The following is a 25340-nucleotide window of genomic DNA, read 5'->3' as shown; positions in this document are numbered from 1 at the left end:
GGTCACTGTAATTCTCTCGCAACGACTCTCGCGGATTCAGCCGAGCGTGGGAGATAAAACGAGAATGTCACACAATTCTCACTGTGTTCATGCAACGGAATCTATAAATTTAGCCGATTCTTGCCGGCGTAGTTTCTGTGCGTTTCAAGTTACTGTGCAGTGTGTGCGTACAACAAAGTGCTCCAAGTCCAATAACTTTTTGAACCTTTTATAAAACGCACAAATAACCATACGTTTATCAATTATGTTTAACCAAGGTCTTTCAGAAGCGTTTAGAAATAGGGCAGCATGTATGGCAAAGCCAAAGAAGGAGAAAGAAGATCATGATAAGGGGTGAGTAACAGGCGGACCGATACTTCTGTGCGTTGAGATGAAAAATACCAACGGATGAGTCATACGAGTGACGCTTAACAGCTATTAGAATGGAGATGGAACGCATATTTTCGGCTATGCTGTAGCGTTGCTATATATTTGAGTATCTATAATGATCGATGCGTAATTTATCGTTCGTTTCACAGGCACTATGCTGTTGTTGGTGCTAGAATTATTCGACCCAACTCCGAGTATCGTGTAACGGTTACGAGTTTTGAGCTGACCGATAAGCTGGAAATGTGTGTATCGTTAGTATCGAAGGGTAACGTTATTGAGAGTAAGAATGTTTCACTGGAAAGAAATGATCATCAATCGATCGTTTTTCAAGTAAGTCACTCTTTTACAATAAAATATTGTCCCAATAATAAGCAAACGCTAACGAAAATCGGATTATTTCAGCTCGGATCTATCCCGGACGATAAATATGAGCTGGTTGCAGAAGGAAAATCCGGAATAGTTTTCCGGAAAGAGGCTACGCTGGAGTACGACGATAAGTTCTGCTCGGTTCTGCTGCAAACTGATAAAGCTGTGTATAAGCCAGGAGATACGGTGCGTTTCCGGGTGCTTGTTTTGGATCGTAACATGAAGCCCGCGATGGCTGGATCCAGTATGAGGCTGTTCATTTGTGATGGCGCAGGTAATCGAGTCAAGCAGTGGAATGATGTAAGCCTTAATAGCACTGGAGTTTTTGAAGCGGAGCTTCCACTGTCCACGGAGCCAGTGCTCGGGGAATGGAAGATAAATGTAGAGGTGTTGGGAGTGGTAAGTTATCTGAGTCATTTTTATCACTCACACACATTGTACGATTTTAAATTGTTTTATTTTTAGAAACAATCCAAATCATTCGATGTGGATAAGTACGTTCTTCCAACGTTTGAAGTAAACGTAAAAGGAGATAGCTATACGACGGTTGACGATGAAACTCTCAAAGTATCGATCGAGTCAAAGTACACGTACGGCAAGCCGGTTGTTGGGGAGCTAACTCTCTCGGTGAAACCGAAAGAAAATTACTACTATGGCGAGAAAGTTACTACTTTTTGTCAAAAGACGGTACCAATTAATGGTAAAACAGTGGTGGAGTTTAATCTGCAGGATGAGCTCAAACTGAGCTCAGCATATTATCGCGAGTTTTCCTTCGAGGCTGAGGTCCGCGAGCAATTAACAGGACGTACGCAGAGTGGCTCCGCGACTGTAAAGATCCATGACGATCGATACACCGTGAAATTGGTGGAAGAGGCAGAGTATATTCCGGGACTCCCATACAAAGCATGGATAAAAGTAACCAACCTTGATGGGAGCCCTGTAGAGGCAGATTCCATCATGGTTTTGATTCGAAATGATTCCAAAGTTCAATTAACCAACTATATGCTGGACAACAAAGGCATGACCAAATTGGATTTGAATCTGGATAGCATGAAATTTAATTATCTCCGCATAGAAGTATTGTTTCGCGGAAAATCATACGAAGTCGAAGGAATTAGAAAACGTCGTGGAAAAATGGATGCATTTATCAGGATATCAACATCGGAGCAGCAGTAAGTCGATCGAGAAGAGAGTTTCTCCATCTTTTTTTATATTCTTGTGTTCTGTTTTAGACCATCGCTCGGAAACGACTTGAAGTTTGATGTTTGTAGCACAAAGCCTCTCAAGTACGTCGCCTATGCTGTCCTGTCTCGAGGAGCCGTGGTCAATGGTGGAGTTGTTGAAGCCAGTGATCAAACATGTATTATTATAACAATTCCGTCTGTTTATGCAATGGTTCCTCGAGCAAAGTTACTCGCATTCTACATGTGTAAAGATGGAAGCGTCGTTAGTAACATTACTACAATTGAGTATCATAATATCTTCGAGAACAATGTGAGAATCTAGAACAAGGCAGTAAATAGGATCATGTAAGTAATCTAAAACGCTTCTCCTTTTTCAACAGTTAGTTTTAGATATTACAAATCATGACGTTAAGCCAGGCGAGACAATTGACATAAGCGTGATAGCAAATGAAGAATCATTTGTTGGATTATTGGCGGTAGATCAAAGCGTTCTTTTGCTCAAAAGTGGAAATGATCTCAGCCGGGATTGTGTGGCGAAGGAGTTGGAGGCATATGAATGTTCTCGGAATTATTCGTATAATCACTGCAATTTTCCTGATTTCCAGGTATGCAGGTTCTATAATATTTAATCTTTATTATTTTATTTATAAAATTAGAATTAGAAATAAATTGAATTAGTACTCATATGCTCTCTTGTTTATTCCAGGATGCGGGCGCGATATTCATATCAAACGCTCATGTAGAACGCGGTATAAGCCTTCCGTTTTATTCACATTAAGCTGAGTTGATTAAATAAATTGTTTATTTATTCGCAGACGAACGTGATGATCACCCAGCGGTTATGTTTTCGGCAGAAGCTTTTCGTGGAGTCCAATTAGGCGCGCCTATGATTATGAAGAAAGCGATGAGATTCACTGAAGGAATCAAAATGGGCGCCTCAGAAGCCAAGGAACCAGCTATTCGCAGCAATTTTCCAGAAACATGGATTTGGGAGAGCATTCAAAAGTGGTACTGAAATCCAAAAATTATGCAAACGACCTTATGCTTTTTAATCCTTTTTATGTTTCTTAGTAACAAGGATGGTGAAGTGATAAGGAAAATCGTGCCCGACACGGTGACTTCTTGGATTATTTCGGGTTTCTCGCTTAATCAAAACACTGGACTTGGTTTGATTAAGTCTCCAGCCAAGATAAATGTATTCCTACCATTCTTCATATCGATGGACTTGCCGTACTCGGTAAAACATGGCGAAAGTGTCCGAATTCCTGTGATTGTTTTCAACTATCTGGACGAAGATCAGACGGCGGACGTGATTTTCTACAACAAAAACGGGGAGTTTGAATTTACGGACGATTCTGAGTCAAGCGTTTACGAAGGTTTGTTGCGGGTGCTCAAGTCTCTCACGACGCATCTCGAGATATGATTAATCGGTAATTATTATGTCTTTTGTAGATCATCACCGAAGGATGAAAGTGCTGCTAGCGAAAGACGGAGGCAAAACATTGTCCTTTATGATCAAACCCAAAAAGATCGGCCATATTACACTGAAGATAACTGCAACATGTGCTCTGGCAGGAGATGGCATCGAACGGGAGCTTCTGGTCCAGCCCGAGGGAATTCCTCAGTACATTAACCAGGCTACTTTGATCGACCTTCGTTCCACTGCCAACCATACTAAAAGGCTGGAAATTGATATTCCTAGCAACGCCGTGCCCAACTCCACGAAGGTATCAGTGTCAGTGATTGGCGATGTGCTTGGATCATCGATCGCCAATTTGGATTCATTGATTCGCATGCCGTTTGGGTGTGGTGAGCAGAACATGCTGAACTTTGTACCATGCATCGTGGTGCTTGACTATTTGAATGCTTCGAAGCGACTGACTGCTGATGATAGAATAGTGTCCAAAGCCAAACGGTGCATGGAAGTTGGTTATCAGCGAGAGCTCACGTACAAACATGCCGATGGGTCCTTCAGTGCTTTCGGTGAATCGGACAAGAGCGGAAGCACCTGGTTGACCGCTTTCGTTGCAAAATCGTTCCAGCAAGCGAACAAGTACATAAGCGTAGAGTCCAATATTGTAGACAAGGCGCTTGGCTGGCTCAGTAAAGTGCAAAGCGAGAACGGATCGTTCCCGGAGGTAGGCAACATTTGCCATAAGGATATGCAGGGAGGAGCAGCAGGTGGCTTAGCACTGACGGCTTATACGGTGATAGCATTTCTCGAAACACGCGAACATGCACAAAAGTATGCAGAGACGGTGACCAAGGCTCTAAATTACTTGAGTCAAAAAGTGCTCGAACCATGCGATATCTATGCACATGCCCTCGTTGCATACGCCTTACAGATTGCTGGTCATCAGATGAAGGACGAAGTGATGGGCAAGCTGGAATCCAGGGCCACGGTCAGTGGCGAAATGAAGTGGTGGAGCAAGAACGTCACAGAAAAGGACTCGAAATCCGTTCGCAACAATTGGAACTGTTGTCGTCCCTGTTCGGTAGATGTCGAAATGAGTGCCTACGCTCTGTTAGCTTCACTCGTTTCATCGACGGGGCTAGAGAGTTTGCCTGTGATGAAGTGGCTTTTATCTCAGCGAAATGATAAAGGAGGATTCCAGTCAACGCAGGACACGGTTGTCGGGTTGGAAGCTCTCGCTAAAATAGCAGCCAAATTTTCATCCGACGATCTCAACATAACGATGGAGATGAAGACCGGCCAGACTGTCCAGCGAAGCTTTAACGTTAATAAGGATAACGCCCTCGTACTACAGAAGCTGGAGTTACCGGAATCCATACGATCTGTTGAGATGACGGCTAATGGAACCGGGTGTGCACTGTTCCAGCTGTCGTCTAAGTACCACATCAACGATAAGGAGAGTAGCCCGCGTTTCAAATTGGAACCGTTGGTCAGCAAAGGAGAAATGGAAAGTGCCATTAAAATTTCCATAACGACGAGCTTTATTCCTTCAGAAGATCAACCCATCTCCAATATGGCCGTCATGGAGATCGATATGTTGAGTGGATTCATCGTAGAGAGTGACTCGATCGCAGCGCTTAAGCAACATTCTGCTGTTAAGGTTTGCCGAAGCACCTTTGCATGATGGTTACATACTTCATATAAGCCATATCTTTTGTGAACTCCTCGTTACAGAAAATCGAAACGAAGCGTGGTGATACGACGCTTGTGCTTTACTTTGACAACATCGGAGAAACAAGTGTTACTCTCACTGTGATTGCTTATCGGAAACATGAAGTAACGGGTATCAAACCTGCTAATGCTATTATCTACGATTACTACGACAACAGTAGGTATCACGCATAATCGCAATTGAGCGTAATTTATCATGCATCATTTCTGTTTGTTTCTTTTCAGCTCGGCGTTGCAGTGCATTTTATGAGATTCCTGCCTAATCATTGACTGCAATATGAGTATTGCCGGATTTCTTAACTACAATTTATGCTGCGAATAATATGCAGTACTTTTACAGGATTCGATAGTTCTTACAATTTTATGTTGGTGCATGGTATTCAATAATTATTATTCGTTTATTCGATGTTATTGTTGTCAGTGAGTTCTGATTTTATTTATCACATGAGCCGAAGCATAAAACATGCTGATAGGTAAACCCCCTTTTAAAAAGCCCTACCGTTAAAAATAACAAACAATCAAATTCCCCGGAAGGTCTGTCTGTCCTGAACCCGTATTCTAGATGATAAGAAATTGAGCAAGCCATCATTAGAAATGCCGCCGGGGATGGGGTTTTCCGTTACCAATCGCAAAACAGGATTGCTCCGGGATGGTATTCGTATTTATTTATTCCTTTACACCTTACTCCTTTGTTGCCTTTATGCAAACAAACTATGTTATTTGTACAAGCTCCTTTGTTATATGGTCGCTCATGTGAGGGCAACCTGGGACGTATGCTCCTCAAAAAAGGATGCTTTGACTGTTGACCGATCAGCGAGAGCATCGGGCAACCGGCACTGTGCCGGTAACCGGTTTCCAGTTTCCAGGAATCGCCGTACGCACATACACTCGAACAGCTCGCGATCGCGATCGTATACCGAGCGCAACACCTCTATAAAGCTACACATCCGAACCGGTTGCGAGCTCAGTTCGTGTTCCTCGTCCGAGGAATCGAGATCGGTCCGAATCTGGTCTGGCCGTGTGGTGTGTCGTGCTAGTGTGGTGTCTCTGTGGGTTCCCTGCCCTGCCCCCGCCAATCTAATGGTTTGACCACTGCTGATTTCGAAGTCAGGTCTCATTAGCGGGCGATTGCGCTGAGCGGCGCATAAGCCAGCGAAAGGGGGAAACCCCCGAAGTTATTTGTCGATAGTTGAAGCAGTGACCGACGCGACGTGAGTGAGGAAGCGAGTGGAGTCCACTACAAAAAAAAAAAAAAAACAAGAAACAAACAAGTGCAAAACGACACTGAAGAACATCCCGGACAAGCGAGCAATGGCGAGGCGGACAGGAGCGTCCATCCTGTGGGCATCATCGTTCCTGCTTTTCGGTTGCTGCATAACCGGTTCCCAGGCAGCGGGCGGGTTAGTATTCCGGGTGCTCTTCTTCGAATCGTAGTTGCATTAATATAAACCAACCAGAGGCCTTGCTGGCTGGTCAGTCAGGACGGATGAAGGTTTCGGTGTGGGACGTGCGACGATCTACACGGTGCCACGGGTGACGAATGCAGCGGAAAGTGGTCTGACCGCTTTTGGGACAGAACACACCAGTCGCAAGGCGCGCAGTGCGGCCGCTGCTGTCTTCCGCTTTTGGTCAAGGAAGCACAAACAACAACCGACCGTTGCTCTCTCTCTCTCTCTCTCTCTCTCTCTCTCTCTCTCTCTCTCTCTCTCTCTCTCTCTACCTCTCTGTTTAACACTCTTCAACTCGTTGATGATCGTGTTGAACCTGTTAGAGGTACCTGGGTATTGCGTCGGTGGTTTAGAGAAGCTTCGAAAAGCTCGATCTTCGATCGGATCGGATGCCGGTGATGGTGATGCCGGTGGGTTGTATAGTGTCTGCGTAGGATGCTCGCTCTTATTATTTTACACACTGCCTGTACCCGTTTGGTATGCTTTTTGCTCATGACGTATGACGCATGATCACATTGCCGGATCTCGGATTTGTAGTAGCGTTAGGCTACGCCCCACAACATTTGAGTCATCGGACGCCAACCATCTGGTGACGAATAACAAAATAAAAGGAAATGGTTCAGCTTCAAGAAACCATCCCTTTAACAGTTGAAGGATCAAATGATGGTACATCTGGTACTGGTACTGCTCATCCTTCCCCGAGAAGATCGATGCTACCCTTGACACACAACCATACGGCCAAGGGCAATTACGCAACGCACGGCGTTCTGTTCGCGTACCGATCTCGACACCCACGAAGGTCACCGGCGGGCGGTGTTGTAGCACGTCGTTTTACGATTAAATTAAATTATTAAGATTGTGCCGGCCATGGTTCGGTGCACTTCCGTACACGATTGACAACAGTGGCACAACAATGCTCCAATATGCACGCTAGAGGGAATTCTCGTTCACTCTCTGACCGGTGCGGGTACAGAACAGATTGAGCTTGATATGTGCGTGCAAGAATTGGAGAATTTTGCTTGTATATTATTAACACTGCATTTTTTCTGATAATCCATGATAGTTTAACTACAAAAAAAAAAGGAAAAGAGTAATGTTTTGTCTTACTATTACAAAAACCACAATATTTGAAAACTTGTTTGCCACCATGATAACGCCCATCGATAGTCGACCACGTTCGTGGAAATGTTTTTTTTTTTCATTTCTGACCCTTATCTAAGCTAAATCACGGATCACATTCACCGTCAACAGCAATGAAGTTCCGATTGTAGATAGCATACGAATTAGTAAGCTCTCTGTTTGCTCGATGGAACGTGACAATAGCGGAATGCGGGAAGCACCCGCAACAGCTGCGGGAGTTTGGGATTTTCCGTACCATTAGTTCTTATCAGCAGCGGAATCGATTCGATCCGGTTGTGGAGTAATTAGCGGCGTTCGTTCTTTACTGCACGGAAATGCGTTTCACACAACTCCGTTACAAAAACGAAATACGATCGTTAAGCCAGAAGCAAGCAGGAAACTGAAAAAGGGAAACTGAACGGGAGTTTGCGAAATGAATTGAATGTCGCTACAGTTTTCTGTAACGGATCGATCGGCAAAATATTATAAAATTTATTAAGATCATTTTTACAAAGCCTTTGATAATCATTGCCCGTTTCGTTACCCGTTTGCAGTCACTACTCGGTCGTTGGTGCCAAGCTGCTGCGGCCGAACTCGGAGTATCACGTATCGGTAACCAATCAGGATGTGCTGGAACCGATTGCATTCCGTATCGCTATCACGGACGATAAGGATGTTGTGGAACAGCAGCAAATTACATTAAACACCGGCGAAACCCGGCTCGTTCCGTTCACGGTAGGATTTTTTTTTCGGCAGCTTTGAAATGTCTCGCATGAAAATAACGGTCTCAAATCTTGCTTCCCTTGGGTTCCGTTCGTTCCAGATTGGTGATATTCCCGAAGGTTCCTATAAGTTAGTGGCCGAGGGGTTATCCGGTTTGACCTTTAAGAACGAAACCAATCTGCAGTATCAGCAGAAGAGCTTCTCTGTGTTCGTGCAAACGGACAAATCCATCTACAAACCGGGTGATAAGGTGCGGTTCCGTGTACTGGTGCTCGATCCAAACACGAAACCACTGGCGAAGGCAACCAGCATCGACGTTTACATTAACGATGGCAAGGGTAATCGCATCAAGCAGTGGAAAAATGGAACGCTGGTCAAGGGTGTGTTTGAATCGGAGCTCACCCTGTCGGCGGCACCGGTTCTCGGTGCCTGGAGCATCAACCTGGACGTCTTGGGAACGGTATGTTTCCGCGGCATAACGAACGCGGCATTGCGGGAAGAAGGCTACCTACACATGCATGATGATTTCCTTGCTTTCCTCCGTATAGAAACACAACAAGGCGTTCGAGGTGGATGAGTACGTGCTACCGAAGTTCGAAGTAACGATCGAGTCTCCTGGCATCACGACGTTCAAGGATGGCAAGGTGAAGGTAATCGTACGGTCGAAATACACCTACGGTAAGCCGGTGAAGGGTGAGGCAACGGTTTCGGTGATGCCCGAGTTCCGGTTCCATTATGTGCAACCGGGCGCAAAGGATGTGGTCACCCGTAAGGTGATTCCGATCGATGGGAAAGGTTCGGTAGAGTTCGATCTGCGCGATGAGGTACAGCTCACGGGTGACTATGCGCGGAACATTGTGTTCGAGGCGGTCGTAGAGGAAGAGCTGACTGGGCGGAAGCAGAATGCGACGACGAAGGTGATGATTTACGATCGACGCTACAAGATGGAGCTGGTCAAATCGGACGACAACTACAAACCGGGCCTTCCGTACACGGCTTGGTTAAAGGTGTCCCATCAGGACGATACGCCGGTGCAGGATCAAACGAACCACGTGGAGGTGCACGAATCGTCTTACAATGGTCAACCGACCAAGACCAACTATACGCTCGATGGAAACGGTATGGCCAAGCTGGTGATCAACACGGATGTCAACGGGTCGTACATTAATCTGCAAGGCTACTATCTGGGCCAGGAGTTCTATTTGAATGGCATTTCCAAAGCCGATTCGGATGTCGATTCTTACATCCGGGCTCGCGTCCTCACAGAACTGTAAGTAGCACGGGCCAGACAGCCCAGTCGCAGCTTATCCTGTTAATGGAATCATTGTAACACTTCTCCCTAGACCCACCGTTAACGAGGATGTAGAAGTAGAGGTAGCAGCCACGGTACCGATGAAATCCTTCACTTATCAACTGCTTGGGCGAGGCGATGTACTGCTCAGTAATACGGTGGCAGTGCCGGAAGCTAAGATTTACACATTCAAGTTCCGTGCCTCGTTTGCGATGGTGCCACGGGCGAAGCTGGTAGTGTTTTACATTGCGGCAAACGGTGATATGGTGAGCGATAGTAAGGTCATTACATTCAACAGTGAACTGCCAAACTTTGTAAGTATTGTGCGATGGGCGAGTAATAGAAAGGGTCGAATGTACAGCTCATCCCCCGCAATTCGATTTGCAGATGAAAGTGACGCTGTCGAAGGAGCAAACCAAACCGGGACAGGAAATAGAAATCAGCGTCAGTACGAATCCGGACTCGTACGTCGGGTTGCTCGGCGTTGATCAGAGTGTGCTGCTGCTGAAGAGTGGCAATGACATTACGAAAGATCAGGTGTTCGGCGAGCTGGAGAAATACGAGGAGCGTTCGTACGGGTTTTACCGCAGGAAGAAGCGTTACGCATGGCGCCCGTATGGTGAACACCGTGATTTCGAGGTAAGTCGTGGCATCGCGGTGACTGACTGATTGGAAGATTGCACTCATCGAATTTCGTTTTTTGTGCAGAGCGTCGGTGCCTTCGTGCTCTCCAATGCCAACGATCCGCCACGTAAGTATAGGGGATGCATAGCATTGCGAATATGTGGTTGCGAAATGACTTTGGACGTTCAGCGTACACTACCCAGCTAGGTGCGAGAAGTGATCGCGCATCTTTTCACAAACCAGTGTAGCGGTTCGTGGATACTGTTTTATATGTCGCCCGTGGTGAATTGGCAGCTCGGTGACTTTATCACTCCTCTGGTCACAGCCACGTTTTATCACTCCTCTAGCCCGTAGGTTTCCAGTTTATGCGCCCTTCGGTTTCCAGTTGAGTGCCCAATTAGGCCAACCGGGCGTCATTATAACTAGCCCCCGTCCGGCACCGGTACCGACGTCGACCACCGGACCGCCCATGGCGTCCACTGCTGTGGAGCGTGTTCGATCAGTGTTCCCGGAAACGTGGCTGTGGGAAGTTGATCAAGAGGGGTCGGTATCGGCAAACATCTTTTCTACCTTCTACAACATCATTAGCAGCATTAGTATGGGGATGCGGAGTAGCAGCAATCCTAATGTGCCTCTTCTATCATCCTACACGTCGTCATTAGTTGCTTTACGGTTGGGCTTTTGTGCTCTTTTCTGTGTGTCGTAAATTTGAAGTTAAATGAGTAGCGCTACTGGTGATCACTGGAAACACAGCGAATCGGAATGATGGTTCTCTTATCACTTTACCAAACTGCTTCCTCAGGGTCAGACTGTTGCGAGATTTACGATCGAATCGGAGGTGACCTGATCGATATCCGTTTTGAGGAGGACGCGGAAACCGAGCTGCAAAGTGCTCCAGCGTCGGCTGACTCGGTGACAACGGTCGAGCAGCTAGCGGTCCGAAAATCTTTTCCCGAATCCTGGATTTGGCACACGATCACGAGCATGAGGTTGGTCGGCATTCGGCTTTATTCGAGGGTTGTTGATGTACTTTTATGTGATGGTGATGTACTACTGTACCGGCTGTATTTCGTTTCGACCTAACTCGAAACCATCCATCGGATATTTTGGACATTTTCAATATCTAGTTGTGCCATCATTAGCGTTCCCACTAGGAGAGAGATCGATCTTACAACTTGCATGACTAAACACGTAAAACTTTAAATGATTTAAACTAGTGCAAACCTTCGCTGGTTCGCAACATTGCGCGTAGTTCATTTTACCACGTACTACACGGTTGGTAACGGTATTTGGTACAACGATTTAGTAAACATACATAGATTCAATCTTCCCAGACCTTGCCATACCGGAGGCCATTGCATTTGCTTCCCCTCCCATGGTGGGAGCGAGTCCAGATTCTGCCAGTGACTTAACGGTCCGGAAAGACTTTCCGGAAACGTGGATCTGGTACAGCACTTCCGAAGAAGATGGGTTCGTACATATTTGAGTTGGTGTTCTTTCTTACTTCGTATCTTCTTAGTTTGGTCAATGCTCCTATCATCATGGTGAATGGGATTCTTTACTTGTTTTGGCTGTTGCTGTTGCATATCTCCATGGACATGTAGAGTAACACTGGTTCCCTGCGCCCAGTTGATGCTATAACCGATACCGATGTACATATGGCTGCCCCCTTGCATTGATTGATGTTCCACCTATGCTCCGTTGGGGTTGTGTTTGGGTTTGGGATCAGTTATAGTGGCATATTCAGGAGCTTCCGCAGGTTCACAGCTGAAGCTGATTGTGTTGTGTCATGCTCAAGGGGTTTTAATTATTCCATTCAGGCCATTCTAAAATTTACCGTTTCCTCCTCCAGAACATGTAGGTACTGTGTGGCTTCGTCGTAAGAGTGGGTCTCCCCTGCCATTTATCAGGAGCCCAATGGTCCAATCAGTTGCCATGGGTGTCGATAATGTCGACACAGCTTCGTACCCCAATCACCCGGTTACACGTAAATCGTTCCCGGAAACCTGGCTCTGGAACACATTGTCGGATCCTGGGTTTGTGATGCACATTTTGTTGAGCTTATTTGCATCTTGAATGCACGGTTCCACGGTGGTAATACTTACTTAGGTGCAATCGTTATTTTTTGTAGCAATCCAGTGCTAATAATCATGGTTCTACCGACCGCCATGGTTCCTGACGTATACTAACAACTAGCTTTCATTTTTCCCCCTTACCGTAAGATGCATATGATGTGACCAAACTGTCCCGTTTATTACGTTTTTTAACTGCATATTACCCTGCAGTTCACCCATGGATACATAGCTGCTGTTGGATTGAGATTTTAACATTCACTTATCTCTTGTCTTTCCTTAAGAGCCGATGCCAATACTGTATTCATTTGCGTCACCTGTGGCAGCATTGAGTGGATTCGGAGCGACCTTAGATAGTGCTCCGGGTTCAGCAGGAGGTGTAGCACTATCAGTCGCCCCACCAGTACGAAAGGAGTTTCCCGAAACGTGGTTATGGCAAACCATTGCACCCGAGAGGTGGGATCTGTTGTTGTTACGAGGCTTACTGGTTCTTTTCTATCGTTCCCACACTGTATTTTTTAGCATGGGTTAATTAAGTAGAATATACTAACAAAGGACGCTTGCGAGCATCTCTTATGGATCTTTGCTCCTTTCCAATCCAAAGACTCCTTCATCTTTGAAACAGATTTATTGAGGAACGCAACTTCTCTCACATCATCGTGCAGGATGTAATTAACCCGGTAACTGTCTTTTCTGTTCTAAAGATCCCTACGCGTTCGATCGCGATGTCCTGCTTTCGGCGGATCTTTCGATTCCTATGCCAGCACCTTTTCCGATTCCGATGGCAGGGATTTCACATTCTTTATCAGCTCCCGCAGTTAGGAAAGAATTTCCAGAAACATGGTTATGGCAAATGATCGGCGCAAAGAGGTGGGAGCGAGTGTCAAATTGCATTGCTTGTTACATCCTTGGTAAATCAACCATTCATGCAAAACCATATCATTTTTGTCAGCATGGTTAATGATGGATCGAAATTAATATATGGCTTTTGAACTAAACAATGCGATAATAGACCTTCATGTTTACGGGAACGGATGACCTTGATCAGGAATGCAAGTAATAATGTAGTACCATTTGACATTTTGTTTTGCAGTGCCGAAAAGTGGTTTTTTTTTGTTGAAAAATGAAATGTTTGCAATTTCAGCATCAGTCCAAAAGCCATGAAGAAAAATGTTTAATACAGTGAATGCTTGTATTTCAACATTTAGATTATATACCACATTTGGAGGCATATGTGAAAGCTGCGTCAGCCAGTGGGATAGAGTTTCATACGCTCAATTATAGAGTGGGAGCTGCATCTGCAGGACGCCGTCCATCGTCACCGATCGTTGTTCGGAAAGAGTTTCCAGAAACATGGCTGTGGCAAACCATTGATTCAGAAAGGTGCTATTATTGGCTGGCATTATGGGTGCCCGAACTCATGTATTGCATCCTCCTTCGTTAACACACCACCACCAATCATCTGTGTCAGTATAGTGTATCCGATGGGTACTAACTAGTGAACCACTATACCAATGCATATTCCTCCACAGCTGCAGTGAATTGTTTTCTTGTAATAGGAATCGATACCGTTATGTTTCACTTGTTTTATCTGAACAGCAGTGAATCAAACGGGCGGTTCATGTTTAACGACGACCATTTTATGCTCCATAGGGCCTCCACTCATAGCGGTTAACACATATGCATCAGTATTCCCGAAAAGCGCGAGCATGACTGTAATTTCCAATGCCGAAAAGGCGTACTGCTAAACCATCTGATAAACTCAAAGTTAAAACAACTCCCAAACCTATGGAGATACCAACTCCAGCTGTTCGGAAAGAATTTCCACAAACATGGTTGTGGTACACCATCAAACGCAAAAGGTGCGGCTTTTGCCTTTTATTATGGATTCATCCTTCTTCATTAACACATCACCAATCATTTGTGTCAGTATAGTGTATCCGATGGGTACTAACCATTGAACGGAAGAGTGAAGCGATGATTCGCCTAGTAAGTTCATAAAGAATTGTGCATAGATTCTTTCTATATTATAACAACAAATGTTGTTATGTTTAATTCGTGTTCCCTTACTGGTATGCGAAGGAGTGGTTTTTGATTTAATGCGACCATTTTTTGCTCCATAGGACGTCAAAGTGTTGACTTTCGGGCCAGTAGCCTGATGGTCAATAGACCAACGATGGCTAGCAGACCCAAATCTAAACCAGTTAAAAGTCAACTCGACGTTAAAGCTACCCCAACACGCAAGGCTAAACCAGCTCCAGTTGTACGAAAAGAATTTCCACAAACATGGCTGTGGGATACGTTTGGGTCCAAGAGGTGCGCTTATGGTGTTGTTTTGTACTGTCTTGTATTGTATGCGTTGGTCACTAATCAGAGGACCTACAAGGGTACCAACTTACTTACCTTGCACGTATATAAACACATTAATTTTGACATTATTTTTTTTTGATATGAGTCAGTGTTTTAATGTTGCATTCGGTTTTTTCCATGGAAGGAAAATGAAAGATTGATTTTCGATTTAAATGGGGGCTAAGGTTAATTCCGCTCCAAAAAAGGCTCGCTTTAGCGGGTTTTTGTGAAGAAACTATTCAGCAGATTTTTTTCAAGTGAATGTCATACTACCGTGCAGCTTTTCAAGAATATTTGGTTCTTTTTTGGGGAAGACTCATTAAAAACTCCGTCCATGGCATCAACTTCATGCAGGTGCGTCTGCGATAAGGAACTTTTTTCGGGATCTTAGCGGTGTGATTGATCATTTGAAATGTACAAAATCGACGTTTATTGGTTACATTATAAGTTTACCCAGGTAGCCTCGTCGAGTTTTTGTTAACATTCCAATTTTTCTATTTTTGACAGATTTTTGAAGTTGAAAAATAGATCACTCTATCATCAAACCGGGTTCGTCGCTTATGAGTGCAAGTCTTTTGATTCGAAGCAAAAACAGTGCGCATCGTAGCTGCGTGATGGGTCATCAGAGAAATATAAATCATTGTTCTATTCAAAGATTATAAGTTTATCTAAGTAGCCGCGTTGAGTTTTTGCTGATTTTCAAATTTTTCGATTTTTGACGGCAAATTGAAAACCCAAAAACATGAGTTTTTCATAATTGTTTTTTAAAAAAAGTATCAAATATGCTTGAAAGGCTCAGCATTCACGGAAAAATGTAAAACATATTTGTAACAAACAACATAAATACCTTAGCCCCCCCCCACCCCTTTAATGCGACCATTTTGTGCTACGTAGGACCTATAATTCCAGAGAGTACGACACCAAGTACATCAGTTGTGAATCATAGCCTTCTAAGAGTAGTAAATAGACCCCCGATGTATAAAAAACGCACGACTACTTCACCTCCAAAGCTCGAATCTAAAACAACTCAAAAACCCGTGGAGAAACAAAGGCCAGTTTTACGAAAAAAATTCCCACGAACATGGTTGTGGCGAAGCATCAAGGGCAAGAGGTGCGACTTTTATACTACTTGTATTACGGCAGCGCCAATTTATGTATTGCATACTTCTGCGTTAGACAACTTTAAATATTTTTTGTCAATTCTGTGAAATCAGTGAATACTAACACTTGGATCAAATAACATGTGTATAACATGTGATTCCGTTTACGCGTTCATATGACGTTTTTGATGATTAATTTTCGCCACAAGTAATGACTATGGCCAAGTAATGGCGAAGCTACTGTAAGAAGCTTATCTAACTAGATTTATGTCTATGTTTCATGTTTAGGCGTTTTGCTCGGGATCGTATGGATTGGTTTGCGGATCTTATGGTACGGCAAGGATATAAAACGATTCCTACACGCAATCGTCATTCATCAACAAGTAACCCCACCGAACTGCAGCGATATCAGCAGCTAAATGTTAAATGTTTTCCCTCTAATATGGTTATGCGAGAGCCAGCGCTCCCAAGAGGCTTCCAACTCCTAGCTCACAGCTGCTTAGTTGAGCTTTTCCTTGTTCGATTCTGGCTTCTGTTATCACACTCACACAAACAAAACAAACAAAACATTTGAGCATGACTCGATCGCAGCTAAGAAAACATCAGAACTATGGTCGTTTATAATGGATCGTGGGAAGATTTCTGCTCTAGGCTGGGAATCATTGTTCTCAAGATAATTTGTTTGGTTTTTCGATCACTTTTTATGCTCTTTAGATCCTAAGGTGCGATCAAGAGGTCGCTCTAATAAGCGACCTAAAATTTTAAAATCGTCCCGTATAAGCCACTCAGCAGCTCCGGTTCAGTTCACTCCTGGCGTTAGAAAACAGTTTCCAGATACCTGGCTGTGGCGTACAATCACACCGAAAAGGTGACCCCTAACCAAGCGATCTGTCATGGAGCATGATTTGTGTTCGCCTTGAAAGCATGAGCAGAAACGTTGCAAGCATGTTCCTGATGGCAGCGTGCATGAGCTACTAACTTTATTATCGGTTCCGAATTCACCATCCCCACAGTATTCCGTAAATTCCGACAAGGAAGGCTCGTACAGCAACACATCATGGCAATCAATTACGCAGACAAAAATTACATCCACTACACCAGCGGAAGTTCAGGCCAGGCTTCGACCATTAGGGAGATCGTTCGTCGTTCGTTTCCGCACTCGTGGATTTGGCAAACGATCAGTGACGAGAGGTGGGATATAGCAGCTGAATGTTTGCGTTGCTTCTTTGGGTGTGCTTTTGTTTGGGACACCAAAGGGTACCCTGTAACAGGTGCACGCATGCATGCATGCCACGACCACTGGAATTGTATTACAAGCAATGGCTGGCCAATTTACAGGAATGGATAGACAAACCAAACCAACAAACCAATCGACAAATTCTTCCAGGCAACTTCCCAAACGGACGACAAGGCGATTTCAACAAAATCATAGTCCCATTCGGTGGTGGACGTGAAATTGTTGCCATAAACAGTGATCACACAAATTCCAACTGCCATCACAGTGCAGGAAGAAGGAAACCGAGGCGAACGACCGTTGGAAGAAGCTTTTTTCCGACAGCTTGGATTTGGGAAAGTGAATCCGACGGGTACGTACGTACGTGTGACCGATCCCTACCCATTTGGCAGGCAGCAGGAAAGCAGGGACGTTTGGTTTGATGCACAGCACCAGCGGGGAATGCGAGATGCGGGTGCCAAGGGGGTTTGTCTTCTTGAAGGGCAGCAGTAGACGGAAGGAACAGACTCGCGGCAGGCTCTCTATTGGGGTTTTGTTCTGTTTGTAATTACCAGTGAGGCCGGTTCCGGTTGCAGCATATGCAATCTCTAGTGTGATGGAAGAGGCGAGTTACGACCGACAGTCACCATCGCCGGTGACCGTTCGTAAAGAATTTCCAGAAAGTTGGATTTGGGAAAGCGTTAATAGCACCGAAGGGTTTGTATTGCGTTGTCCTTACTTTTTCTCTCTCTCTCTCTCTCTACCGTTTAGTCGTGGTTTGGCGGGTGGGGGGCTGGCCCACCCCGGGGGGGTTTATGGCGCAATGTTGGCCGGCAGGTTTAGTCGCTTCTCCTTCATCATTTCCTCGTTCGGTTTCCCATTCCCCGTATACGATTGCCTCTTGTGTGATGCGTTTGGTGGTGCGTGCTTTGCACGATGCACGATGCTTCCGCTAGACTACGGCTGAACTGGTACAGGGATGGCTTAGAAAACACACAGACCACCACAAGTCCACCACCACCATCACGATTCACCATTCGCCTGCTATCATTCATTTCGAATTCCTCCTATCCCTAGCCAATAACACGTTGCCCGAGGCACCGATTTATAAGTTCCATCGCGCCCCGAACGGAACCGTACTGTACACCAGCATCGAGAAGCCGGCGCGTGCACAACCGAAACACGTGCTGATCACCAACACACGGCCGCCATTGGCGGGCCCGTTTGCCTTTAGCCGGTTGCCGCGGCCCCACCGTGACATCCCACGTCTCTTCCTGTCGCAGGAAATTCAAAATACGTGGCTTTTCGATAATACCTACTCCGGGTAAATATTTGTGATTTCCGATGTGATTTACGCTTGCCACGCACCACGATCGCGATCGGTGCGAATGTTTTTGTGCGCGCCAACAGCTGCTGGCTCAACCCAAAACGAATCCAATAACAGCTGCAGCTATTCGCTAAAACGCTAAACCAACCCGCTAAACCGAGCCGGCTCTGGAGTGCGTTAAACCATCGGCTGACTGACAAACTGACCCCCGTTTTTTTTTGTTTCACCGTTTGTTCAAGTGCCACTGAACAGGATTAACAAAATGCTTTGATTGTTTTCCAATGTGCGTGGTTTGTTGTAGGGCAGGCAGGATCAGAGGGGACGCAGTTACCGTCTGCAGAGGTTTATTAATTGATCGATTGCTTTTTGGGTGTTGTATTTTCGGGTGGATCGATAAAAAAAAAACAACAAACTCACGTGACTCATGACGATGGTGACAGGTAACCCCAACATCATATGCATCTTTTCACCCGGTACCTTGGCCCATTTTATTCCGGTAACTAACCCCCCAGCGTAGCGTTGAATTGGGTTTTTGGGTGCACGATGCGACTAAATCTAGCTGTAGGATTTCCATTTTATATGTCACTAATGCTCTCAATGGCTGATTATAATCCTCCATAATAATAAGTACATGTTTGAATGAGAGTCGGATGACGATAGGACGCGTAGGCTAACGATGATTCCTTCGTTCTTCGGCGTGTACAGATTCAGCGGTGAAAAGACGCTAAAGAGGAAAGTCCCCGATACGATCACCTCGTGGATCATTACGGGTTTCTCGGTGAACCCGGTCTACGGTCTAGGGTTGACGCAGCGGCCTCGTAAGCTGAACGTGTTCCTTCCCTTCTTCGTATCGACCAATCTGCCGTACTCGGTGAAGCGTGGCGAGGTGGTCGCCATTCCGATCGTCGTGTTCAACTACATGGAGGACGATCTGACGGCGACGGTTGTGCTCGAGAATAAAGAGCAGGAGTTCGAGTTTGCCGACGTCGAGAATGAGATCATCGATACATCGAGTAAGTGCACACGAACCTGGAGCTGATCAAGTGGAACCACTTACACTGTCTGGTTGTTGTTTTGTTGTTGCAGAGGTCGAACTGTCTCGCGAGAAGCGCTTGGCCGTTCCTGCCAACTCGGGCAAAACCGTGTCGTTTATGGTGAAACCGAAAAAGCTGGGCCACATCACGATCAAGGTACAGGCAACGTCGGACGTGGCCGGTGATGCGGTCGAGCGACAGCTCCTGGTCGAACCGGAAGGACTGCCGCAGTACGTGAACAAGGCCATGTTTGTGGATCTACGCGCAACAACCGAGGTGAAGAAGGAGTTCGAGGTAGAAATCCCCCGAAATGCCGTGCCGGACTCGACGCGTATTGAGGTCGGCGTGATTGGCGATGTGCTCGGATCGACGATCCAGAATCTGGACTCGCTCATTCGCATGCCGTACGGTTGCGGTGAGCAGAACATGCTGAACTTTGTGCCAAATATTGTGGTGCTCGATTACCTGAAGGCCACCAACAAGCTGACGGCGAACATTGAGGCGAAGGCGAAGAAGTTTATGGAAGCCGGTTATCAGCGGGAGCTGGGCTACAAGCACCGGGATGGTTCGTTCAGTGCATTCGGCGAGAGTGATAAGAGTGGAAGCACCTGGTTGACGGCGTTCGTCGCGCGTTCCTTCAAACAAGCGGCCAACCACATCACGGTCGATGAGTCCGTGATCGACAAGTCGCTGGAGTGGCTGAGCGATCATCAGGCACCGAACGGTAGCTTCCCCGAGGTCGGTGTCGTCTCGCACAAGGACATGCAGGGTGGTTCCGGTAGCGGGGTCGCCCTGACAGCGTACACCCTGATTGCCTTCCTCGAGAACTACAATCTGGTAAACAAGTACAAGAATACCATCAACAAAGCGATCGATTACGTGTACCGTAACACGGAATCGCTGGACGATACGTACGCGCTGGCTTTGGCCGCTTATGCGCTCCAGCTGGCCGACCATTCATCGAAGGCCGTCATTCTGGCGAAGCTCGATGCGAAGGCTTCGACGGACAGTGATACCAAGTGGTGGCACAAACCGATCCCCGAATCGGACGCCAAGAACCCCTGGTACGGTAGGCCGAACTCGGTGAACGTTGAGATGAGTGCGTACGGTATGCTGACGTTCATCGAAGCCGGTCTCGATACGGATGCGCTGCCGATCATGAAGTGGTTGATCGGACAGCGTAACGATAAGGGAGGCTTCCAGTCCACCCAGGATACGGTCGTGGGACTGCAGGCGTTGGCGAAGCTTGCCGCCAAAATTTCCTCCCCCAACAATGACGTTACGATTGCGGTCAATTACGCCAAGGACATGGAAATGCGTATGATCGTCGGTGAGGAGAATGGTATGATTTTGCAAAAGTTTGAGCTACCGTCGTCGTCGCGTAACATTAAGCTGACGGCAACCGGTAGTGGCTTCGCCGTGGTGCAGCTGTCCTACAAGTACAACATGAATGTGACCGGCGAGTGGCCACGCTTTGTGCTGGATCCTCAGGTGAACGCCAATACGAACCCGGACCATCTACACCTGTCGGTGTGCACCAGTTTCGTACCATCCGGTGGTCAGAATGTTTCCAACATGGCCGTCATGGAAGTTAGCTTCCCCAGTGGTTTCACTGCCGACTCTGACACGCTGCCTTCGCTGGAGAACACTCCCTACATTAAGGTAAGTAATGATCGTAGCGATGTGGCCATCCAGTGCATTAATGGTGTTTTTGAAATTTGATTCTGATGTAGAAAGTGGAGACCAAAGATGGCGATACGACTGTAGTGCTATACTTTGATAGCTTGGATCAGCGCGAACTTTGCCCAACAGTATCGGCCTTCCGGACGCACAAAGTGGCCAAACAGAAGCCTGCACCGGTTGTGATCTATGATTACTATGATAATTGTAAGTATACGTGTGCTTTGACTGTAATTCCACAAAGGAGCTAACACTGCTGCACGGTTTTCTTTTCCCTCTGTCATTAGCTCGCATCGCCCGACAGTTTTACGATGGACCACGGGCTTCCCTGTGTGATATCTGTGAACAGGAAGACTGCAGCGACGCGTGTTCGATCAAATCCCAGAAACAACGCTCTCCTGCTGAACAGAACGAAACAACCACCAGCCGTACTATGATCGGAAATGGAGGTCAGAAGTTCAACGTCAGCTTCCTGACTCTGCTGCTGTCTTCGGTGGTCCTGAGGATGGTGCAGTGAAACACCAGTAAGTAGCAACTAGTACACACTCGCTACGCTAGTTACCATCACGCGCGAATGGAGCTGAGGAACTGCAACAACGCAGCGTGCGCACAGCACAAACGAACAAATTCTAAGCAAATAAAAACTATGGCCATCTACATTGTGACACGGTGGTGTGCTTCAATTTTTATTTCATCCGATTCTACATTCTTTGGGGTTCATTAAACCTTAGATCATGGAGGGCCAGCTGGTGAGCGTTGAACTGGATTGTGTTTTATGTTTGATTGGGCTTCATTAACATGTAATCTGGTACCACGGGCAGTTCGTTAGCCAAAATAGCAAGCTGTTATCAAATGTATGCTGTAGCGAACGATTTTGATTAATCTGTGGTCAGTTCCAGCACGCCAGAACGAAGTGAGCCTTTAATTAAACAACGATTGTTCGAATCTCGTTGAACGGTGATGATTGTTCGTGGTCAGCGCGAACAGGAGGAAGAAGAAAACACGCCAGACACGGTGATAATTTTTACAAACGATGTAGCTTTATTTTACACTTCATCCGGACCGGCTGACCATTCACCAATCGCTCGATGATTGGCGTACGGTCTCTAACTTATCATCCCAGTTGGCGACGGTGGCTTGCGGGCATTCTAATGGTTGTGTGGTTGATGCTTAAATACTGTCTCATTATGCTATGCTATGGTTTAAAGCTCTCGTACCATCTCGTAAGCGACAAAACGAAAATGCAATAAATAGAGGGGAGAACGATCCGTGTAACGATGCACTGCATACTGATCGCTCCCATCCAGTGAAATGGGCTGCTGCTACTAGAGAACCGATCGTGTGAGGAAAACGCGATAGAGTTTGTGCTTAATCCGGCAGGTGGGTTAGCGTCAGTTTGCCAGTGCAACGATAGATGCACTCGCTAGCCGGCAGCTCTCCAATCTCGTACAGTTTCAGCGAGTTGAGTGCCATCTTGGAGTGTCCGGCGTTGAGGAACGCAATCGTTGCGTCACGCCCAGCATTCTCCACTAGTACATCGTGTCCACCGGGATGCTGTAACAGAAGGGTGAGCGAAGAAGCAACGTGAATGGAAGACGATCGTGCAGATTTGAACCGAATGTTATCAGCAGATATGCAACGTGTTTTGACGCGTGTAGCTGATAATCAGTATCAGCATTAGATACATTTACAGATTTGAGCATCCTCGTGTCCCGTGATATCTTACTGGAACAATCACCAACGGGGTGATGTTTGCATTACGGCGCACATGTCTCGACCCTTTCTTAAATTTCGTGTAAACGAATTCAAAATAATCTCCTGTGATAATGAGGCACGAGCGTCCCTAACGCGAAACGTTATCACTAGTCACAAACACACTTACCAAGTGCAGAAAGCTGGTGATATCGTACACGCGATCGTACAGCACGATCCAGCAATCTTCAAACGAATCATGATAAGCCACTTCACTGAGAGTAATCTGTTTACGCGGTCGCTGCTGGTGGCCAATGCTGTTGCTATCAGGAACGGATGCTTTGGTGAGATGCAGAGCGGCCATTGCCAGCTGTAGTATGGTGGTGGCCTTCGGGCCTGGCCCATGCACTCCGTCGCAACCCTCGATCGGACTGTGCACCTGCGTCTCGACGGTAGACATTTTCACTGCACCTTGATTCGTCTGCCTTTGATTTGATCACTGCGTTGATTGAGCAGAATCGCACGAGAAGAATCCTTGGAGTAGATGAAACACTACGCTCCGATTGCGTCTGAATGGGAAAGGATCGCACAAAAAACAGGAACAGAAGTACCGAGCTGCCGTTGTGCTTCCGTTGGCGACTGTTCACCGAGTGGTTTGCCGAGGGCCCAAGCGCTCCCTGTTATACGGATAAGTCTGACCGAATTGGTCGAGACGCGAGTTTGCGTTCGGCTCCGCGATGTCATCGTTTCGTCCACCGCTACGCTACGTCACTGGCTATAGCCAACGACCACCAAAGGGCCCTAGCGCCGCACGTCGTAGTTCTTTCTCTAATCGCTGCTGGTGAAAGCTTGGTGCACCAGCGTCGTCTATGCAAAACATGCCAACCAGACAGGCAGTGATAAGCAGTTTCTATTCAAGTTGTTTGCCAACGATTGCCCGATTGTGGGTTGCGTTTGTTTAGAGTGATAGTTGACACGGATTCAAATTCGGAATCGCATCACTATCTGCCACGTGTGCAGGGTGGAGTCGGAGGGATCGTCTTCCTAAAAATATCAAATGCAACAACTGTTTATCAATATTATGATGCCGCCCGGCTTTGTTTGACTAATGCACATTTCAGAGGGATGCAGCAGCTCATGTGCAGCTGATTATCAGAAAGCTGTGATCATTCTTAGTGCGCAGCACACTATTGAACTCCCCTACCCTCGCCCCTACCCTCTAATCTCGACATAAGGCCCCACATAAGGCCCCTAGAATTCGGGTAGCGGGTCCGCCATGCCTCTGTCCTCTTGGCACGGGCACGCGTGCTATCACGCTTGGTGGCTGTGACGAAGCGTGTGTAAAGGACGAAGGCAAGGCATAAGTTTCGGCTTATCAGTGCCATCCACGATGGATTGTACTCCGGAGATGACCGGAGAGCGGCGGGACGACTTTTTGACTGTCCGCATAATACTCGTAACAGCGTCTACCGACGAAATTTCGGTCGGGGTCATTGCGTGTGACGGATTCTTTCGGCGCCTTTTTTGTCGCTTCCAATGACTGACAATTCTGGAATTTACCGGACATCGCAGTGCAGCAGCTTCTTTGCATTGAATGCTCGCAGTATTATGCAATAAAATGGGCCGGATCTGTCTGTCGGACATTGTATGCTCATTGATAATTAGAGACTATCAATGGTACATGCCCATTTTACATGAAACAAAGGTCAATAAACTCGGTCACTTGGCAAAATGAGGACGCGTGGCTATTATCCGGAGTTACGGGCGTGTGTCTCGTCTGGCCCGGATATCGGGGATCGATACACGTCGCAGTCAGTTGTAAGTATTCCAAAAACCGCGTGGCCGATCCCGTCGCCCGGTGTACGAGGGGATTTACGGTACGGTTTATGTAAAGCGGGTGGCCTTTCCTAATGTAAAAGCAGCTCTCACCTACGCGATCACTTCGGTTTCGCTTTGGATGCGGTAATTTGAGTCCTATCCCTGACACCCTGGAACCGCAACCAACCGCAGCAGCAGCAGCAGCACTCGTACGGTTGGCTCAAGGCCGGTCTGGCCCTTTTTGGCGACACTATTCCCATCGTTTCGTTGCGTTGCGTTCTGGCTCGCCATGCCCTTCCTGGTCTCGCTCACTACTCTTTGAACCTCTCCCCAGTCTACTAGCAACATGAGTAAGGATTCAGACAGCGCAGAAACCACATATCAGCACGGAGCGGGACCGTGAGTAACGTTTTGTTGGTGACCGCAAAAATCGTAATTACTAAACGAACAGACAGCTCGCTGCATTGCGCTTTGAGCGCAAAAAAAGTACAAATAGTACGGCGGCACGTTGCGTTTGCTTTTTGTGCTTGCCAGCGGCTCGACATGGTTGTTGGATTGCTCTCGATCTTTCTATCGTGCAAACGATCGTGTCGGGAAAATGTGTGACTTTTTTGATTGCCGTGCGGGCCCTTTTTTGCTTTTTCTCATTAGTCAGATTAAGATTCTCCAAAAATTTCAGATTAAGATTCTCCAAAAACTCATACACGCGATTATGCTATGCGGGAACCGTCGTTTGGTTTGTTTGGATCAGATTTAATTTGTGTCGTCAGTTGCTGCCAGGTTCTA

The 25340-nt window shown here is 46.5% G+C and overlaps 3 protein-coding genes across 14 annotated transcripts; 2 read left to right on the top strand and 1 right to left on the bottom strand.

Annotated features, from left to right (window-relative positions):
- Positions 1-152: 152 nt before the first annotated feature.
- On the top strand, positions 153-5470 carry LOC126568983 (CD109 antigen-like). Its single transcript, XM_050225734.1, has 12 exons — positions 153-333; positions 519-699; positions 772-1134; positions 1201-1907; positions 1968-2229; positions 2300-2524; positions 2626-2668; positions 2735-2927; positions 2991-3295; positions 3372-4993; positions 5068-5221; positions 5290-5470. The coding sequence occupies exons 1-12, from the start codon at positions 245-247 to the stop codon at positions 5325-5327; spliced, it is 4182 nt and encodes a 1393-aa protein (XP_050081691.1). The 5' UTR covers positions 153-244; the 3' UTR covers positions 5328-5470.
- A 567-nt stretch (positions 5471-6037) lies between these two features.
- LOC126568981 (CD109 antigen-like) lies at positions 6038-21709 on the top strand. 12 transcript variants are annotated; one of them, XM_050225719.1, is made up of 12 exons: positions 6038-6464; positions 8186-8366; positions 8455-8814; positions 8903-9624; positions 9698-9959; positions 10033-10284; positions 10354-10396; positions 18081-18327; positions 19036-19343; positions 19417-21026; positions 21098-21251; positions 21332-21709. In XM_050225719.1, exons 1-12 carry the CDS (start codon positions 6376-6378, stop codon positions 21559-21561), a joined length of 4458 nt encoding a protein of 1485 aa, XP_050081676.1. In that variant the 5' UTR covers positions 6038-6375; the 3' UTR covers positions 21562-21709. The 12 variants fall into 12 exon arrangements, with proteins under 12 accessions (XP_050081676.1, XP_050081687.1, XP_050081686.1 ...); XM_050225730.1 differs by lacking the exon at positions 18081-18327 and adding an exon at positions 17579-17720; XM_050225729.1 differs by lacking the exon at positions 18081-18327 and adding an exon at positions 16505-16658.
- A 353-nt stretch (positions 21710-22062) lies between these two features.
- On the bottom strand, positions 22063-23391 carry LOC126568991 (cytochrome b5-like). The gene is made up of 2 exons (XM_050225748.1): positions 22927-23391; positions 22063-22598 (listed from the first exon to the last, which is right to left on the bottom strand). The coding sequence occupies exons 1-2, from the start codon at positions 23194-23196 to the stop codon at positions 22413-22415; spliced, it is 456 nt and encodes a 151-aa protein (XP_050081705.1). The 5' UTR covers positions 23197-23391; the 3' UTR covers positions 22063-22412.
- Positions 23392-25340: the final 1949 nt, after the last annotated feature.

This window comes from Anopheles aquasalis, chromosome 2 (genome assembly GCF_943734665.1).
Source record: "Anopheles aquasalis chromosome 2, idAnoAquaMG_Q_19, whole genome shotgun sequence".
NCBI lineage: Eukaryota > Metazoa > Arthropoda > Insecta > Diptera > Culicidae > Anopheles > Anopheles aquasalis.
This window is presented reverse-complemented; position numbering and strand designations above follow the sequence as displayed.

Bases quoted from the DNA above. Each gene is read 5' to 3' on its own strand.
- LOC126568991 (XM_050225748.1), bottom strand. From the start codon at position 23,196: ATGTCTACCGTCGAGACGCAGGTGCACAGTCCGATCGAGGGTTGCGAC. The intron at 22,599-22,926 runs GTAAGTGTGTTT...CTTCTGTTACAG, and splicing joins TCACCAGCTTTCTGCACTTG to CATCCCGGTGGACACGATGT.
- LOC126568981 (XM_050225719.1), top strand. From the start codon at position 6,376: ATGGCGAGGCGGACAGGAGCGTCCATCCTGTGGGCATCATCGTTCCTG. The intron at 8,367-8,454 runs GTAGGATTTTTT...CGTTCGTTCCAG, and splicing joins CCCGGCTCGTTCCGTTCACG to ATTGGTGATATTCCCGAAGG. The intron at 9,625-9,697 runs GTAAGTAGCACG...ACTTCTCCCTAG, and splicing joins GCTCGCGTCCTCACAGAACT to ACCCACCGTTAACGAGGATG.
- LOC126568983 (XM_050225734.1), top strand. From the start codon at position 245: ATGTTTAACCAAGGTCTTTCAGAAGCGTTTAGAAATAGGGCAGCATGT. The intron at 4,994-5,067 runs GTTTGCCGAAGC...TCCTCGTTACAG, and splicing joins AGCAACATTCTGCTGTTAAG to AAAATCGAAACGAAGCGTGG. The intron at 5,222-5,289 runs GTAGGTATCACG...GTTTCTTTTCAG, and splicing joins CTACGATTACTACGACAACA to CTCGGCGTTGCAGTGCATTT.